Raw genomic sequence first — 19,207 nt, forward strand, 5'->3', positions numbered from 1 at the left:
CCAGTTTTTGAAGCAGTACGTGATTGACAGGTGGGCATGATGTAACAGTTAATCAGGAGGCTTAAAATCCACCTCAGCTCCAGCTCTCAGCCTGTTGTTATGTTGACTGAAAGTTAGGCTGAGACAGGACGTCCAGCATGGCGGCTGCTACTGATGATCCTCCTTCCTAACAGATGGCTGACGTCACTCAGGCTTCATCCATTAATATTTATTGTCTCTGATTTGATCACACGTTTCTGAAAAGTGGAGCAGGCAATAGAGGGGGAGGATGGACTTTTCTCATACTTTGGGCATGTGACCTTTAAAGGGTGGATTTTCCAGTTTAGAAAAAATTAGGTTAACTAGTTTTTTGGTACGACTGATAAATGGGAAGGTTGGACCCTTTTCAAACCATCACTATTTGATAAAACACTGTACACTATTATATGATCAGAGGCAAAGAAGCAGTGTCAATAAGTTCTTACAGTGATTATTTGTTAATTCGGGGCAGAAAAAGAACCATCACACATATTGTATGTTCAGCTTCACCAACAAAGGGGACATAAAAGAACAACAGACTCGTCTCCTTGGCTCTTTAAAGATATTTATTGTGCAAACATAAATACAGCTTCATCACGTGCATGAATCCACACAAAACACACGGCCATTTCTTGAAAACTGCTGCATTTTTTATATCAAACCAAAGATTCAGTTCCTTTCAAAGCATCGCATCAGTTTATCAGGACAGATCATCTGTCACACAACAGTGCCCAAAGTAAGGCTGAGCAGGTGCCAATAACAAAATCTTGAGATAATGACTGCTGTTGTTGTACAGTGGCACTTTTAACGATGTGTTTTTGTTTCATGTGAACAATGAAATCAGCCAATGGGCCAAAGGATAAAGACAACCTGGCAGGTAAATCCAATAATCAAGACTGCCATCGAGTAAGGAACACAACAAAGAAAGAACTTGAGTCTGTTTTTTGTTTTTACAACTTAAAGAAAAGAACAGTAGAAACATTTCTGTTTTAGGTCTCTGATAAAGACTCGTGAAGGGAACAGAAGGTTGTCACTCCTCTGACTGCCGCTCAACAGGCAGAGAATCTGCAGAACCATCATTTATCTTCAAAGAGAGATGAGTGATCTTCAACAGCTGATCTTCTAAGGAAGTAAGTTATCTTTTTTTAAATTGCATGCAGAACTTGTACATTTATGTAGATTAAATCCTGCAATGGGAAATGAGCAAGATGGAGTCGTGAACTGAAGCTGAATTCAACGTATTATTTATATCATCACTTACCAAAACTGTCATCAGAAGAGGATGTTTTTTCCTCCATCATACCATCATTGAAATCCTGAAAAATCATCAACAAAGCTTAGACAACAAGTGTTCACATGTGCACTCATATCCTTATTATGACAGCACTGGCAGCTAGCTTGAGTAGAAAATACAGTATTCTCACAGAAGAGCAACGGCTAAGATGAGACAAAGAAGATCAGAAACCTGGTTATTGTGAGAATCATGTGGAATTTGAGAACTACATTTGTCATGTTTAGTGGAATCATCATCATATTCACATCAACAATAATACCAGGATATGAGTGCAATTATTAACATTCTCAAGGTTAAAATTAAAGTGGCCCTTTTTTTGCAAATGTACTGGACTGTACACAAGTCCAAATCACATTATTTGGGGCAACCTACGATCCTACTGAGCGTCAAGGGCACAAGTCCAAACACTGAAATACAAACAGATCATGAGTGCCTGATTAACATTGTGTGTAAGCAAATCTACAGCCACAGACACTACACTAGAAGGAGCCTCTTCTTACAACATTTAAGGCACTGTGGAAGTGCCTGAAGCCTGCAATCCCTCTAAAAGCCATCAGCGGGAGACTTCAGTGGTTGCAAAAACAACTAACATTTGTCACTTCTACAGTTAAGTCAATACTTCCGTTGACATTTTCATTCAGGTTTTAATCACTAGTTTAAAGTCTTCTCCAATATAGCATGATGTTTATTCTTTAATTTAAGGAACCAATTGGAGCAGAATCAAGAGATCAAGGATATAGCCGGTGCAATTTAGGTCGTGTCTTCTGTGACAAACAGGTTGTTACCACTGATGCTTATCGACCAGGAAATAGATACCACAGGCTTATCTACCCTTTCATCATCATGACCTTTTATGGTTTCAAAATACCATGATGGTGACAGCCTACCAGATGAGTACCAAGGGTTGGGTTAAAAAAACAAGTAGGTAACATCACCATGGCTACATCCACTTCTTTTGTACAGCGTATGCATACACTGCTAACCCCCTCACACATTCCATCTACATGACAAAGGCTTCACATTTCAACATCGCCATCAAACGCAACTTCAAGAGAGTCTAACTGCTGTGTTGTGACGCATTTCCACCTGAAATGGGATAGAACCAATCACAAGATAGAAGGCGGGACATGACATTGGGATGAATTTGATTGGATCATTAGATTCGACTAAACGCCCCCAGTGAAGGATGAGTCATCAGACATTTGAAATGTTGTACAGAAAGAGAAAATAAAAACATTATATAAAAATACTCAGATAATGCTTAATTAAAGTATTTTGGGTATACATTACAAAATTTACATTTATCACAGAAACACTGGAATTAAAATCTGGAAAATGTAGTACTTAATGGGGAATTTTAGTACTACTTTGAGCATGAGATACTTAATTCACACAAATTAGGCAACATCTCTTCCTGAAGTTTAACACTCTGGGTGGGACAAAATATGAATGGGGTGATAGACTGTTCTCCTTATCTGTGGACAGAACTGTCAAATCATTGGTCACACAAAATCTACATGTTAATAAAAATACAAAACAGGTTTAAACAGACTTCCTGGCAATTTGCCTCATCACACCGCCTCCTCACAGTGGTGCAATTAACATGAATGACGGTAAAGTGAACAGAAGTTAATTGACAAAAAGAAGAGCACAGCGAGATAATGCTGGACAGCAGAAAAAAGGAATTAAAGTAATGAAGCACAAAAAGAGGTGAAACTGACACCAAACATCAGTGAATACATTAATCCTGCACTGAACCTTTTAAGGGGCTTTCTGTATTCTTGTGTTATTGTATTGTTGTGATATCATGATATGGTTATTATGGGCCATGTATCATGTAGCATATCTGCGAATCCCAGCCCTCATACACACAGTTACCTCTTTTTGTTCGGGGGGTGTTTGCACCATCTGCTCTCTGTCTTCTGTTTCTGTGTCTTTTGGTGGTTCTTCAAAACAAAGAAGTATTAATATCATCAGGCTTTCAAACCAACAGAATTTGATCTCTTTCTGCAGCTTAAATTGCAGTGCTGGCACATTTCGGTTATCCAGTCTGATACCTCTGCAGATGTCTGTCAGACAGATCTCCCCAACAAGACAGGTCACCTCTTCAACCAGGTTATTCTAAAAAAGCAACAAAGGAACCTTTCACTTGTCAGTGTCACATGTTTTTCTTATGTCGTGTGTCGATTTATCTCTCTTACCAGATCTGGACAGGAAACTGAGAAGACTTCCGAATCAGTTGGCAGAGCTGTAAACACAAAAACAGACGACAAAAATATCTCATGGATGCAGTGTTCAAATTTGACATTGGTTCATTGTAACTAAAGTAAACTTGTCTTTAAAGTATGCAAATGGTTAATATAGTAACAGTCAAAGATGTTTTAATTTAACCTTCATATCCAAACAACCAAGAAAACAGAACAAACCAGAAAGTTCATCTTCCTGCAGAGCCACGGGCTTGTCTTCAGTCATTGAGTTATTCTGAAACAGACCACCTCATTGAAAACTAATCTTAAAAGCTAAACATTGTATTCATATTCTCTATAGACAGAAATCAGGTCACTTTACCTTGCTATTCAAGGCCTCATCCTGGAGGGAAATGTCTCCACATTCTAGATCATGCTCTGAGGGAGCTTCTGTGAAGATAATTACAATCACACTTCAGATCTTCTTCATGTCATGCACAGTACATATTTTTAGACAAACAGGACACAAAAAGCAAATATCATTGGGATCAAGAGGACCAATAACTGTTTGACATTTGTTATAAATCACACTTTTTAACCTGCAGAATGTTTCATTGCCCTTTTACAGTGTATTTACTCACCAACTGATTGTTCATGAGGAAGCTCTGTACAAGAAACAAGAGATTCTCTTTGGACCTAATTTGAAGAAAATGCACCATTTTAGTGCAAAAAGGCAGAAAGAGATTAAATTTAAGTTCCCAGAACTTAAGTACTTCACATGTAATATCAGCATTATGGTGTGGAAACCAGGCCTATATTTCAAACAATGTTTGAGTATTACTTTTCTTGATGAATGTCAAGCTACCACAAATGGTTCTAAATACTACCATCAACCCATTAAAAAGTACCCAACCTTCCTGCTATTGGTCATGCGTTTTAATTTTGTAATACTGGGATTAGTTCTTTGGAAATGTACATTATATGTTGAAATGTCAAATAAGACATGTCGGCAACAACTTAGTCCACAACCTTAGGTATGTGCGCGACAAGCCAACTCAACGATCTGTCATTCTCACTAGTTGACATCAGAATTACTAGTTGGTTTATTGGATAATTAATTTTCGGGACATTTTCCCACTCAGACTCAGATGGATGTAGGCTGAATCCCAATCACAGGTAAGAAACCGTACTGGCATTCTGGAAATGTTTTTCTCAAATGGCTGAACAGGCCAGTGAAACGCAAAAAAAAAAATTGTCATGCTCTGTTGAAACATAACGAATGCACATAAAAGTATTTTGTGACTTCTTTTGGGGTGGAGGGAGGCCGTGTCTTTGGGTTGTGGGCCACCAACCCAAACGAATGTCAGGGAAAACACCATCGTATGAGCAGAGCGGTTTAGCAGTACTTTGATCTAGAAAACGGAGGTGAAGTTGTTTGAAGACTTTGTCAGATTAACCCGGCATATCAACAAGAGCAATGTGTTACCGCATTCAGGACAGGCATCTGGATGCTGAAGAGTGCTGGTGCTAGCACTGCTAACCTTTAACCACACTCCAGTCTGAATTTAAATTGGCATTAAATTGACTTTGAAATTAGTCACCTAGGAACATACCCAGTTAACACCCAGACTTATTTTATGATACAGGGATTCTTTTGTGAATGCCGCTTTGATTGCCAGCCAATTTAAAACATATTAGGACTTAAAATCCAGAGTAAGTTTTAGCAAACCTAGGCTTTCACTACTACATCACATAGCCTGAAACTCAGCATAAATACACTGATAAAGTACCTTACATTGGGAAACTGAGTGTGTTGAAATTACCATTTCCTCTGCTGTCACACAGTAGTGACAATCGTCTTGTGTACTGGAGACTTCTCCGTCACTTGGCTCATTAAAATCTGCAGTCCAAAGGACACAAATCATTGATACACTGAAGGATAAACTTAGAAATAAAAAGCATACTCTCCCATCTACCAAACAGCAACTTGATGTGGTTCATGGTGAGAATATCTATTTCACTTTACCTGGGCAGAAATCTGTCAAACACGCCTCTTCAACAGGACAGGTCACCTCTTTCACCCCATCATCCTGTGCAGCCAAAAAGAGACGGAATTCACGTATCAGAGGAGAAGTGTTTGTAGGCTGAATTTTAGAATTGTGTTGGCTAAACTATTACCAGATATTGAGAAGAAGCTGTGCAGGAGTGTCCCTCACTGGCAGCTTCATCAGTGTCAGCTAGAGGGTCTGCAGATTCAGAAAGAGATGTGTTTCCTAAAAGCTTCTGAGTGCTTCCCTGCTTATTGAAAAGTATCACACTGCATGTGCACAACTTGATTAATCGTTCATTACATTAAGGCTCAAGTTTGCATTTCTTTAAAGTTTTTATTCACTGACAAGTATTTTCTTTCCTTGTTGTATTTGTTAGGATTCCCATTATCTGTACCAGAGAGCTCAGCTATTCTTCCTGGGGTCCACATGTTGAAAAGGGAAAGACTAAAAGGTTTTTAAAGCAGTACGCAGGGGCCATATTGTGCATTACGCTTGTGGTGACTTCTTGTTTTGGCTGCATAACTTTAATGGGCCAAAGATCACCTCTGGTTATTTGCACTGTCACATTATTTACCTGTTCAGTAGAGCGGCTTGAACAAGACAAAAGCCCTGTTTCCACCAAGCAGTTCAGTTCGGTTCTTCACGGTACGGCACGCATTTTGTGGCGTTTCCACTATCAAAAGTCGGGAAAGGTCCCCAAATCAGCGTTCCGTACCGACCTACTTTTTGCTACCCTTCTGTTGGGGTGCCAAGTCTACAAATCCGACCCTAAAAGCTGGAGCTATACACTGCAGTCCGTTGATTGGTCGAAAGAATCGTCACTTCCTGTGCGACAGCGGTAATAAAGGACGGCTGTATTTTTCCTCGCGGCATACAGCCTGGTCTGAAACAAAACTTCATTGTGTTTTGTAACAAAGAACCACAAGCCAATGAAAAAGACCACGAATTGCTGGATGTCCTCCATTGTTGCTCTTTGTTTACTGTGTCGCGTTCTTCTTTTGTTGAATTTATTAGCGGGGTATACTGGGTCGCACTGCTATGATGTCACGCTATTACGTAGCTTACGCGGCTATCAGCATCCGGTTTACCAAAAAAAAAATATAAGTACGGTAACTACGGTTGGCTGTGGAAACAAAACCGTACCAAACTGTACTGATCCATACTGGACCGCTCGGTGAAAACAGGGCTAAAGGGGCTGATAGTGGGGGATTTTATTTTTATGTTTTTACTGCCATGTCACAGTTTTGCACTTTGTATTGGAAAACTTTATCAATATTGAGTTTAATTAACAAATCAAACACATTTTGACATTGCTATATTTTTTTAAGGAATTAGTCACAGTTAATGGCCACTTAGTCTAATAGTGGCATTTTATTCATAGTCACTACGATACATTTCAATATGGCAAACTAAATATTGTGGGGAATGTACCTGAACATTTGTCCTCCTGAAGACCCATAGTCTCTTCTTCAGTCATCAAGTCGTCCTAAACCAGAACAGATTATCCATCATTAGCCTGAGGAATGTGTTTACAGCTGACTTGTATCAATATCAGAAAATAAAACTAGCATACACAGATTAATCCTCTGCATGGAACATACAGTAGCTAAAGGAGTAATTGCTCTTGAGAACATTACCTTGTCATTTGAAGTAACACATGACATATTTTCCTTTGGTTCATCACCTTCAGCAACAAAGTCCTGCTCAGAGTTAGCCTCTGTGAAGACAATCACATTTACACTTGTCAATCAGTTATTTCAACAGTCTGTCACAGTACAACACATTTATCTCCACTTAAAATACACCAATTCAAAGAGTGCCTTATTGTCTATGAAGCTACCTGAAGGGGACGTTTTTTTTAAGGATAATGTAATTGCTTGTCCTGAAAATGTTGCATGTTTACTGATTTTTACATAGTAACATAATTAATCCCTTACCAGACGCAGGAAGTACACAGGAGGCCAGCACTAAATCAGTCTGAGGTGACAGAACACACAAGTCAAACAGAAACATTAAAAAAATCATAACGTGCCAACAGACCAACTACATTCAGTAGTAATTAAATGTATTTTTTAAAGAAGACTTTAAGACAGAACCTAGTGATACAGATATTTCCACATACCTCTTTAAAGTCTTCAGAAGTGTCGTCAATAGTCTCACACGGATCAAGGCTCTCACTTGGCCAAATGTCTTCACGAGGAAACTTTCGAAAAAAAAACCCAACCAGATTTCATTAAGTACCAATATTTATCCAAGTCAGTTGTAGTATGCATCATGTATATACCAATTATATATGCATTGTTGCATAATTTACCATTTTCACTGTTGTTGTACTGCTTACAGAATCATCCCTTTCTTTATCCCCATTTTCACGAGTTGAATCTGGAAATGCAAAGTAAAAAAAACAAAAAAACATTACAGCCTAGCAACATACGACCTCAGTTATGTTTTGATGGACATTAACAAGCCAATATGAGCACGATACAACTGTTTTTTTATACTTATTTTCTACAATTGCATAATTTACAATTACAAATGGTTAATTTTAGAAGCTGCTTATTTGATGGTATGCGTATAACCAAGAAACAAAGATGAAAAAGATTAATAAACCATTGCTTACCAGCAAAAATGGTGTCAAGGCTGCTTTCCATGTTGTCGATATGAACATTCCCAGATGAAGACTCCAAGACCAATGTTGTGATCCCTGAATCCTCTCCGACCTCTGTCGGGTTCTTATCCAACAGACAATATAAGTCATCTTGCCCAATAGTGTCCATCGTTGAAACATTCCCCTTTTCCATCCCTGTGTTGGTTTCAGTAGATAACATGGTCTCATCCAAGCTGCTATCAATGTTGTAGGAATCAATCTCTCCAGGCAGTGACTCCAAGTCGGTCATTGCAATCCCTGACTCATCTATGGCCTCTTTAGGATTCTCATCCAACTGAGACTGTAAGTCATCAGGTTCAAAAGTGTCCATCATTGTGGCAACCTCCTCCTCAGTGTCTTTCTCTGTTTCAGGAGTAAACTTGGCTTCATCTATACCACCATCACATGTCAAAATGAATTTTGGATAGGTTAGAGACACCACCATAGTAGGGACCATATACACCCCTTCCTTGGAAACAGTACTTGTCAGGCTCTCTGTGGTTTTCAGTACTAGAGGTTCAGAGTTCACATTGCCTTCTTTTGAAATCTGATTTCTCTCCTCCTCTTCAGAAACATCAAGAGAATCAGTATGAACATTATCTACAGAACTTTTACTGTTCTTTGGACTACTTGCAAGTTTTGGGACCCCGTTTTCTGTAAGACAGTTATGAGGGTCTTTTACACTCTGTTCTTCACTGTGGTCTCTTTGAGGGTAAATCCAAGTAACAGAAGCATCAATCTCTTTGTTTTGGCACTCTAGCTGATCCTCTGTTGGCACAGTCTCTTCCACTGTATCGTCACATTGCAGTGTTCTTATGTCTGAATTGGTCAGTTCAACTGCAACAGGATTGTTTTCAGTCATGGAGCTCCTCCACCAGGTTGTCAGTGCCTTGTTCATCACTTCACCTTCACATTCTATCAGCACAACGTATTTGACTTGACCTTCTTCTTTTGTTACTCTTGTGACAATCAGCTGCAAGGCTTTGTCCACTGTGAGTGCCAACAGCTCTTCTACTGCACCACTGTCCCAGGATCCACTTGAGGCATCCAAGCCTACCAGCTCACATAAAAATGCCTGTGGAGGACTTTCAGTCAGGTCATGGGGTATTTCCCTCACATCTGATACACTGACTTTGGACTTGTTTCCATAATCCACAAAGAAAACAAACAGCTCATCCCCTTCTTTGTTGATAACCTCTGCGCGGTACCAAAGCTTATCATCTGAAAATAGAGCAATGCATGGGCTACCAGGGGAAAGAGAGCCTGGGTCAATAACTTTGTGGTTGGCTGAATCCCCAACCTCTGCAACATTAAATGTTATCTTATCAAGCTTTTCTGGGTCTGCATGCTGACACCAAAATGTCTGATCGTCATTTGTAGTTGTGATGTAGATCTCTAACTTTTGTCCCTCTGAAAGCTCTTGTTTGGGGTAACAAAGCGAACAGGATTTCAGTGATTCCTGTAAGATCTCTGGCACCTGCCTGATGTCAGAGTTCTGGGCAGGTATATCTTTCAGTTGTTCAGATTTTCCTGAGTTAATTTCCGAACAATCAGTTGAACATCTTGAAGGTACTTTACAAATGATATCCTCACCACTGTCTTTAAGACTGACTTCCCACACAGATCCAGATTGCCTGATAAACATGCACTTGAGCACCTTTTCTCCACTACCACCCATGTCTTCTTTGAATGCTGACACCACTTCTGGGTCAATCACCTTCTCTTCTTCAAGAGCCAATGCATGGCTCAGCATACAGTGTGTGCTGTACATGGGAAGTTGCAAGAAGGAATTTTGGAGTCTGCCTATCTTAGAAACTGGCAAAATTGTAGTGTTTCCAAAGTCAACAAACTCGACAAGTGCCATCGCATTACTCTGAATTTCTTTTACAACTGCCCGGTACCATGATGAATCCTCTGCAAATTCTGCTTGAACAAGGTCATCCAGTTGCACATCTTTGATGTTGGTTTGGGGGATGGATTTAGCATCATTGAGCTTTTCCACCAACGAGAATATGTCATCCTCCTCTCTGACAAGTTGCACATAGAAACTCAATGGGTTGTTGCAGTGGGAGACATACACTTCTGCTTCCATGCCTGATGTGATAGACTTTGAGGGTAATTCAGCAAGTTTAGGTAGTTTCCCAACATTGCTTTCATTCTGAGATTCTGTGGCAGGTGATTTAGACTTGACAACCTGTTTAGTTTCTGTAGGAAGAGTCACATTTCTTACTTTGATGTTGGCAGCTGCTGGCTCAACCCCATTTTCTGTATTACTCTGTGTCCTTTCACTTGCCTTCCTTTGGTGTGGAGTTTGATACAGTCTTAATGGAGCAGCTTTTGCCTTCTGACCATTTTCACAAAGACTGCGAGAAGGCTGAGGTTCAGACTTAGAATCCTTGTCAACATCCCCCCGTTTATGTGCTGGTTTTGAGTCAGAAAGATTTTTTCTGACAGTTTGAGTTTCCTCAGCCTGTTGTGGAACAGCTTTTAGACTCTTTGGAGTTGGATTTCTTGTAGTGTCATGTGCTCTCCATCCCTGGTGAACAACCACCTTTTCTGAATGCTCCATCTCAATCTGAAACATCTTCTTGATTTTTGAATTTATTTGAGTGTTCCCGTGATACAGCTCAACCTGCAGTTTACCATCAGGTTCTCGAGCCACTACTAGTGCCCGAAATTTGCATTCTGTCACACTTGTCTCAAACCAGCTGTTCATCTTAGCGGGAGCATCGGCAGGGACATCAGAGAGACTGCACACAAGGGCTTGCACAGGCACAGACATGATGTCATTAGCCTCTCTGGGGACTGGAAGTAAGTCCGATTTTTCCACCTCAATAGTATCACCATAATCCACAAAATGAACAAGAATCGCTGGCTTTGTGGCCTTGATCTGTCCTCTGTACCACTGTCCATCGGTATACTTTGCAAAGCATAACATTCCAAACACTTTTGGGAGCTTTACATTCTCAAGCTGATGACAGAGATTGCTAACTTTGATATTGAGATCTTTTATCACATCAGCATTTTTCTCTAGTTGGCAATAGAACTGACTGACATTGTTCACACTTGTCACCGTGACCTGTTCCTCTGTTCCAGTTTTAACATTGTGTGTAGAGAAATAGTATGTGTCCAGGCGGAAAGATGATGCAGCTGGTTTCTTGGGAGGTGCACTTTTAAGTAGATTGACCATGCTGGTAGAGACACTCTCAAATGGAGTTTCTAGATCCACAATGTTGAAGACAATCTTCTGCTCACTGTACATAACAGCATAGATGGTACACTTCAAAATCACAAAGTTGGATGCAGCAGTTTGAACAAAGCTGTGGAACTTTGCTATTGCTTCTTCATTCCACTCATTTGTGGCAGATGTGGGATCAACAGGATTTAACAGACTGCATCGAAAAGCTTGGCCTTGAAGAGTGAGAAATTGTGGACGGATCCTCCGTAGGTCATAGAGGGAGACCGTTTCTGTCTGGCCATAGTCAACAAACAAGACATCCACATGAGGCGTTTCATGTCTGTGAATCACAAGGGCCCTGTACCACATTCTGGTATCTGGGTGGCGAGCGACACAAGCAGTTTCTACAGGAGGCTGAAACTCGCTGCCTTCATAGTAAGCCTGAATGTCATGCATGAGCAATTTCAGGAATCCTGCATTTTGTACTAGCTGGCACCAAAAGTCGTTTGGGCCTTCAATGTAGGACACACAGACATCTAGGACACTTCCAGTAGGGAACATGTGCTCCTTGAAGGTAGGAGTTTGTCTTAGATTACTGGCAAGGCCCACTGCATTTTGGGTCTGGAAAGATGATCCATTGTTGATTTGTACTCCAGAGAGACTGGCATCTGGAAGTTGTACAGTCGGTAGAATAGCAGTTTGCACTGACATTTTGGCTTTGAGTGGTCTCCAAGTCTCAGCCCTTTCAGCATGATCAGAACTACACATCAGTACAGCAAGATCTTTTTCTCCCTCTGCTTCAGGATTTGCTAGTTGGACAACATAGTTCTCATCATATTTTGCCGTCACATGTACATTTAGTACTTTGTCTGTTACTGATGTGTTGAAAAAGTCACAGGCACTGGGACTCCATTTTTCATCTTTTGGCCTGACACCAGCCAGTGTGCATTTCAATGCCAGGCGTGGCAGCTTTTTGAACTTGTCAGGAAGCATCCTGATGTGACTCCTATCAACTACTTCAGTGTTTCCATAATCAACAAAAAACACCTTGATTTTTGTCTCACCAACTTCAGTCACAGTTGCTCTGTAGAAGTCACCATCTTCTGCCTTGGAAGCACAGTACAGGCCAACTGTAGGATTTCTTACAACTTTATTCACTGAATCTTTGTACAGATGGTATATTTCATCCATCAGTTCATCCAACTCTTTTGCATAGTTCTGGGTTTTGATCCAGAATTCTGATGGGTCAGATACATGCTGGACAACAGCAGCATGTGAGGAGTTGAGAGACATGTCTTCAGCTGGAAACTTCTCTACTACTCCTTTCCTTTCTTCCTTTTCCAACATCTTTTTTTGATATCTTTCTAGCGGTGGTGGATGCTGGCGCCTGTATGGAGTGTTACAAATGGCATAATCTTCAAGTGTTTTTTCACTCTCTGAGGAACAACTCAAGTTTGAACCAAACAAGTTGTTCATGTTTGTGTTCTCATCCCCATAGAGTGTGACATAGTAAACACCCTCAGAGATGCTTTGGTACTCAAATTTGGCAATCACTGTCTTGCTCAGAAGGAGTGTTCTGAGATAGTCGATCTGCCTGGTTGTCCAAACAATCCCTTTGTCAATGAGTCCATGGAGGGAGCAATTATAAGTCACTACAGGCATCCTGAAGAACTCTGTAGCCAGTGGTCTGACATTCTCCACTTGAACCAACTGTTTTGTTCCATAGTCAACATTCAACACTTCTACCACTTGGTTGGTTGGGAATACCTGTTGAAGAACAGAGCGGTACCATCTGCCATCACTTCCCCTTGCAGCACATGGAAACCCAATCATTTCTGGACCTATAACACAATTGGTCTTTCTTCCCTCACAACACTGTGTGATCTGTTCTGAGAGTTTTCTCAACTCTTGAGAGAACACTTTCAACTGGCAAAAAATCCTTAGAGGATTTGTCACATCTGTGACTATGACTGTCTCCACTGTTCCTGCTTGCAGCTCTGGGTACATGAATTGCTCTTGTTTCTGCAGTCTCTCACCTTCCAGCATCGGAGTACACCCATTCCCTAGAGGCCCTTGAGTTCCACTTTGGGACTGTAGCGACATAAGGACATATTCCTGGAACACATCTGGAGACACCTTCTTGGCAATTCCCATCTCATACATTTGTTTGGATATGCAAGGGATGTGCAGTAGAAATGTTCTGTGTGGCAACAAAACATCTTGCACATGTGCCTTGACAGACTTCCCAGAGAGTGATTTCAGAAATTCCAGAGCCACTGGAGACCATCTGTTCTCAGGCGAGAGTGGTAAAACATTGGCTAGCACACAAAATTCCACTTCAGGTGGAAGTTGGAAGTGTTTCTTCTTACCCCATGCAAGCTTATTGGAGGAGGTGGTCAATGTCACCCCTTTGTCAATGAGGAACACACTGTAGTTTGAGCCATTTCTTGAGACTATGCGGGACCTATACCAAGTGCTATCAATCTGAACCAAGCACTGGTCACCAGAATTTCCTTCAGATTCTGATAAAGTGTTTTCAGGGGACTGAATTTCTTTGGCCAGACACTCATATTCTGCAGCCCTCCACTGGCTAAATTTTCCCCAGAACTCCACAAGCACACAAAGGGGATGCAAGTGGACCTTGGTTATGAGGATTGTTACATCTGATCCTCGTGTAGGGAGTCCTAATATTGAAGTCATTTTGAAGGTTTCATGAACTCAAGATGCCCATCATTTATCAGCTCTGATCAAGGATTGGGGGCACCAGATGTTATCTGGAAAACATGTAAGCAAACACAGGCACACAAACAATGATACAGGTTAAAACAAAATACAATAAGAATATTTTACATGCAGTTCAAGTTTAAATGGGTTAAGTGCACTGCTAAAAGTATCTAAAGATTTTAGATATTGATAAAACTAAAGATACTAGTTACTTTGTAGAACCCAAACTACTTTAAAAAGGAAGTATTAAATAATTCTGTTTACAAATAATTAATCACCTGATATGTCATTTTAATCACACCAAAACTTCTATTTCATGGATTTCTCTAAATTTAAAAAGACACATTACAAATGTAAGCTATACCCCTAAACCTATCCAAGTTAAGAATTTGACTTGTTCAAACTTTGGAGCAGGGTTGACTAGGTCCCACTTTTCTTGTGGAATTGGGCTACTTTATAGGTGCTGCAGAGGATAGATTTTTTTTTTTTTTCATCCGCAGGTTGAGTGGACCTATTTTTAATGTCAAATAAATTAATAATAACAATCCATAACAAAAACAACTTTCTTAATGCACAATTCCAACCAAATCGACAAGCAGATAAGCAAGTACACATGGAATATGTCACACAGGCAATTACACATGCGCACAATCCCACTGTCCAAACACAAAGCACGGAGCAGATAGAGAGGAGGGAGAGGAAGCGAGAGAGATCGGTGGTATAATTAAGGTTTTATGCTATGAGACAGTATTTTATTGTTGGTGTTGTGTGTAAGTAAAAAAATATACACACACACACTACACCTATAAGTACTTGCACATATTTTTAAGTACTTGCGTTGCTGTGTTGATTTGGCCTCTTGTGCACAAAACGCGTAAAAATATAAATTTGAATGGTTCGAACTTATGTGTTTTTTTTAGAATGAATATTCAAAAGACATTTATTGACAATTTTGAAAGCACTAATGAGAGAGAGAAAAAGCACCACACTATCTGTGACCGACTGCTTATCCATGTGTGTACACTGGCATCTGTGAAATTCAGTGAATGTACTTCAGTGAAAGCACTGCCCTTTACGTAGAAACATTTAGCCCAGCAAATAAAAGATTAAGCATTAAAAAGTGACTGTGTAGCCATTGTGTTTAATCACATGTCGGGTCGGGCCAGATCTCGGTTTTAATATTTATGGATCTGGGATGGTCCGGATTTGATATGAGGATAATTGCAGGTAACAGGTCGGGTTTCGGTACCCAGCCTTACAGGTGCAAGCTGATGTGGGTCTGTAAAAGTGGACCCATGCAGGACTCTGATCTGAATATATTGCAACTTTTACTTTACTGTTGTGCGTGTTAAGAATTTCTTACATTAGGACACAGGACAACCCAGTAGCAGTAACATTTTAAAACAAATCCACATCAGTTTTAACCACCTGTGACTCACACAACAGTGCCATGTGCTGCAGTTGTAGCCACTAAAAAGATACTTATTGCAGCACATCACACTGCACATGTAGCCCCAGTGTTACACAGCACATTGATGAGGTGGCATTGATAACTGGAATACATGCACTCAAAAGCCAATCATATAATTGAATACATGCCTAGAGAATTCAGGCAGAATTGTCTGTAACAGTAGTCAATTCATGTGCATGTTTACAGATAGACCATACACAAACGTTTCATGCAGAGCTGTCATTGCACTATATACTGTGGCAAAGTGTTGCACTTCATCACTCACTCACTATTAAATACCCAAACAGGCCTTGTTAAAGTAGAACCTTTAAAGTTTTGGTATTGTAATGAAGCCACAAAATTATTTTAGGATTGAGTGTTTTTTTTCTTCTTGTGCCTTACTTGAATTTACACACTGCAATGTGATTACATTGCAATATCAATGTTGAACAAGAAATCAAGCAGCCCTTACTCCAGCAATCCAAAGGTAAGGAATCATTGTACACTCTTACAACCAGTTGACTGAAACAAATGTTTAAACTGCTTTCAAAGACGTCTGCTAGAGAAGTGTTGGGATGAGGTGGGAAAACACTGCCATTATACCAAATTACTCACCCAAATCACTCTATTTCTGATTATCAAGGTGATGATGGAGCTGGCACAAGTCTTGCAGAGAGCAGAGGGAAATCTGAAATCATGAGGCCCAGGAAATATTATGATATATCTCTGATATTGAATCAAGCATTTGTTTGTCTTCAAAACAGACTGTGTAGGGTTTAGTTGAATTAATAATAGTTAAACTAACTGTAAGGGGATTAATAGAAGAGTCAAAGGAACAACTACAACAAACATAAGCTTACTACATTCAGGCCATGCTTGTTTGTTCACATAGTTTAATCCAAGTCAGTAAGAGAGATAATATCTTGTTCAAACAACTTTTCCTGCAAATGAGGAATAATTAATCTATCATCAAAAAAATAATAAGGGTGTTCTATTTTAGGAAGAACATAGATACGGGCAGTTTTCAACTAAACTTAAATGTTTGGTGGATTGGCTTAACATTTCTATAAACTGTTAATAAAAAATAATGAACAAACAAAGAACTGCTAGTGCTACACTACCGCACCATAGTTCAGTTAAATTACGAAAAGTTTATTTTTCAGAGTAGGCTGACATTTAAAAAAAGAAATAGGTAAAATGACTTGCATACTGTGGGAATCATTAGCATCCTTATTAGTTAAAGAAATTATGAAGGCCCTTAAAGATCTAGCACCTTTAACTATCTTACAGTAACAGGGAGATGTATAATATGCTCTGTAAATTAGGCAGGAAAATATGAGGGACAAAAAATGACTTAAGCATAAATAAATAAATAAATGAATGTTGGGAGAAATGCATACAATAATGTATAATAAATAATTAAATAAATGCATCAATAAATATAAAAAGTAATATATTCATATATATGTATTTCTGTGACCATGCTGTACAAGTACAATGTCCTAACATTACTGAAGTAGGATTGGTCAATTTTGAAAAACAGACAGAAGCAAATTGACATATTTACATATATACTTTTCCTCTTACGAGATGGACACAGAAATAAATAGATGTGTAAATGTAAAAATACGGAAATAAATTAATAACTCAATTAATGTGGAAATGTATGCATTGATACATATATAACTGTAGAAATACGCTAATAAATGAATACATGTAAAAATATATAAATAGCCTTTTTCATTAACAAAGTGTATTTATTATTTATTCATTGATGTATTGTTTTCAGCATTTATATATTTATTGATGCATTTATTTAATTATTTATACATTATTGTATGCATTTCTCCCAACATTTATTTATTCATTCATTTATTTATACTTTAGTCATTTTTTGTCCCTCATATTAACTATCTTACAGTAACACGGAGATGTATAATATGCTCTTGAATCTGTAAATTAGGCAGGAATACGGGTCGAAATTATGATACAATTTAATGAGAACTAATCTATCAGCTACAATATCGATCTGTTAAGGTTATGTGAAGGTAACAGCATCTATTGGTCACATATTGGTCTGGTTTGTGTTAACAACTGGATGAAAACATCGATTAACCGGGTTTGCTGTTGTGTAATACTCACCAATCTACAACATGAAGCTAACTCATTTTCTGTACTATTTAACATCAAACACGTCATCTTACAGATAATGAAACAAGTTGTCAAACTTAAAACTCACCTCTTTTATTCAAAGTGCTCTGCCAAATAAAGTACAGTGGTAAGTTAACCAGGTAAGTTAACCAGGTAAGTTAACCAGGTAAGTTAACCAGGTGAATCCACAAACAGCCGCGGCGCTGCTAACGTCCCTCCAACCGCCAAAACTTTTCAGATTGTCCGTCTATGCTAATCCACTCTCCGTGTATTTGTTCTGATGTTCACTGCTGTGACAGATAATGCGTCTTTTTTCTGACGAAGATGTTTTATCCAAGCGACAAATTAAAAAAAAAAACACCACATGAAACCGGAGTTAGTAAAGGTTAGTTATTATCAGCTAGCGTTAACTAGCCCGACACCACGCAGCGTGCAGAAACTTGACTGCTTTTTTTCGCCTTTTTTTCTCTCCTGCACCGGAAGTGGCTTTCGCGTTGCCCTGACGATCAAGTAAAGGCAGATTTTTTTCTTGTACTTTTCTAATTTTATGTTGCTTTGAAACGATATAAATTCGTTGTTTTAATTTTTAATCAAAATATAACAAAAATGAAATTAACTATAGGCAAGGCAAGTTTCAAAATGCTTTACACAAAGACATCAAAAGCATCATGACAACGGGCTGAAAAACACATTAAAATTATTAAAACATAACCTTAAATATCAAAGAGAAGACAAAATAAAAGCAGCTAAAATATAACATGAGTTTTGAATATAAAGATAATATTAAAAGTTACAGTGCAGAGTTATATTTCAATATCTTATTAAAATAAATGTATTAAATTAATCTACTGAAAGGCAGCTGTAAACAGGTGAGCCTCAAGCTTGATTTAAAACTGAGCATTTCAGCAGACCTGTATTTTTCTGAGTTTAAACTTAAACTTAAACTTTATTCTTTATTTCGAACGATTAAAAATAGATGAAAATGAATAAACAAATGGGGGAAAAAAATCTGTATAAAATAAAAAGCCAATTTCAATATAATACACATTTGACTCGTTCGAAAAGGGATAGGAAGAAGCCTAGGCTTGTCAAGTCCTACCCCAGTTTGTTCCAGATATGTGGAACAAAGAAACTGAGCACTGTTTCTCTGTGCAAGCAGACCTGTCCCAGACCACCTGATTGGTCTGGATGGATGGTTCATTGTTATTCAGTAGGTAATTTTGGCCCTAAATTCTGGGACAGCCAGTGTAAAGACCTCAGAACTGGACTGATGTGATCCACTTTCTCGGTCTTGGTTAGGACTCTAGCAGCAGCGTTCTGGATCAGCTGCAGTTGTCTGACTGATGTTTTAGACAAGTCAAGACACTGTTACAGTAATCAACAGACGACTGAAGATAAAAGCATGCTGAACAAGTTTGTCCGGGTCCTGCTGGGACATAAGTCCTCTAATTCTTGATATGTTCTTCATATAAGCACATCAGCTCTTTAAAGGACTCTTGTTCATGAAA

At 39.0% G+C, this 19,207-nt stretch overlaps 1 protein-coding gene across 1 annotated transcript; it reads right to left on the reverse strand.

Moving 5' to 3' along the window:
• Positions 1-566: 566 nt before the first annotated feature.
• On the reverse strand, positions 567-14,074 carry tdrd6 (tudor domain containing 6). Its single transcript, XM_061052558.1, has 17 exons — positions 8,170-14,074; positions 7,864-7,931; positions 7,672-7,752; positions 7,487-7,526; positions 7,187-7,266; positions 6,981-7,035; positions 5,677-5,744; positions 5,525-5,588; positions 5,322-5,398; positions 4,140-4,194; positions 3,881-3,948; positions 3,739-3,793; positions 3,514-3,560; positions 3,370-3,433; positions 3,191-3,258; positions 1,280-1,334; positions 567-1,140 (listed from the first exon to the last, which is right to left on the reverse strand). The coding sequence occupies exons 1-17, from the start codon at positions 14,072-14,074 to the stop codon at positions 1,049-1,051; spliced, it is 6,942 nt and encodes a 2,313-aa protein (XP_060908541.1). The 3' UTR covers positions 567-1,048.
• Between the last annotated feature and the right edge of the window lie 5,133 nt (positions 14,075-19,207).

The sequence above is a fragment of the Labrus mixtus genome, chromosome 12 (assembly GCF_963584025.1).
Source record: "Labrus mixtus chromosome 12, fLabMix1.1, whole genome shotgun sequence".
Taxonomy (NCBI): Eukaryota; Metazoa; Chordata; class Actinopteri; order Labriformes; family Labridae; genus Labrus; species Labrus mixtus.

What these genes read in the sequence shown, in the direction of transcription:
- tdrd6 (XM_061052558.1), bottom strand. Translation starts at nt 14,074, where the DNA reads ATGACTTCAATATTAGGACTCCCTACACGAGGATCAGATGTAACAATC. An exon ending in GTGTTACTTCAAATGACAAG is followed by an intron (nt 7,036 to 7,186) that starts GTAATGTTCTCA and finishes GTTCTGGTTTAG; the next exon opens with GACGACTTGATGACTGAAGA. An exon ending in CAGTTTCCTGTCCAGATCTG is followed by an intron (nt 3,434 to 3,513) that starts GTAAGAGAGATA and finishes TTGCTTTTTTAG; the next exon opens with AATAACCTGGTTGAAGAGGT.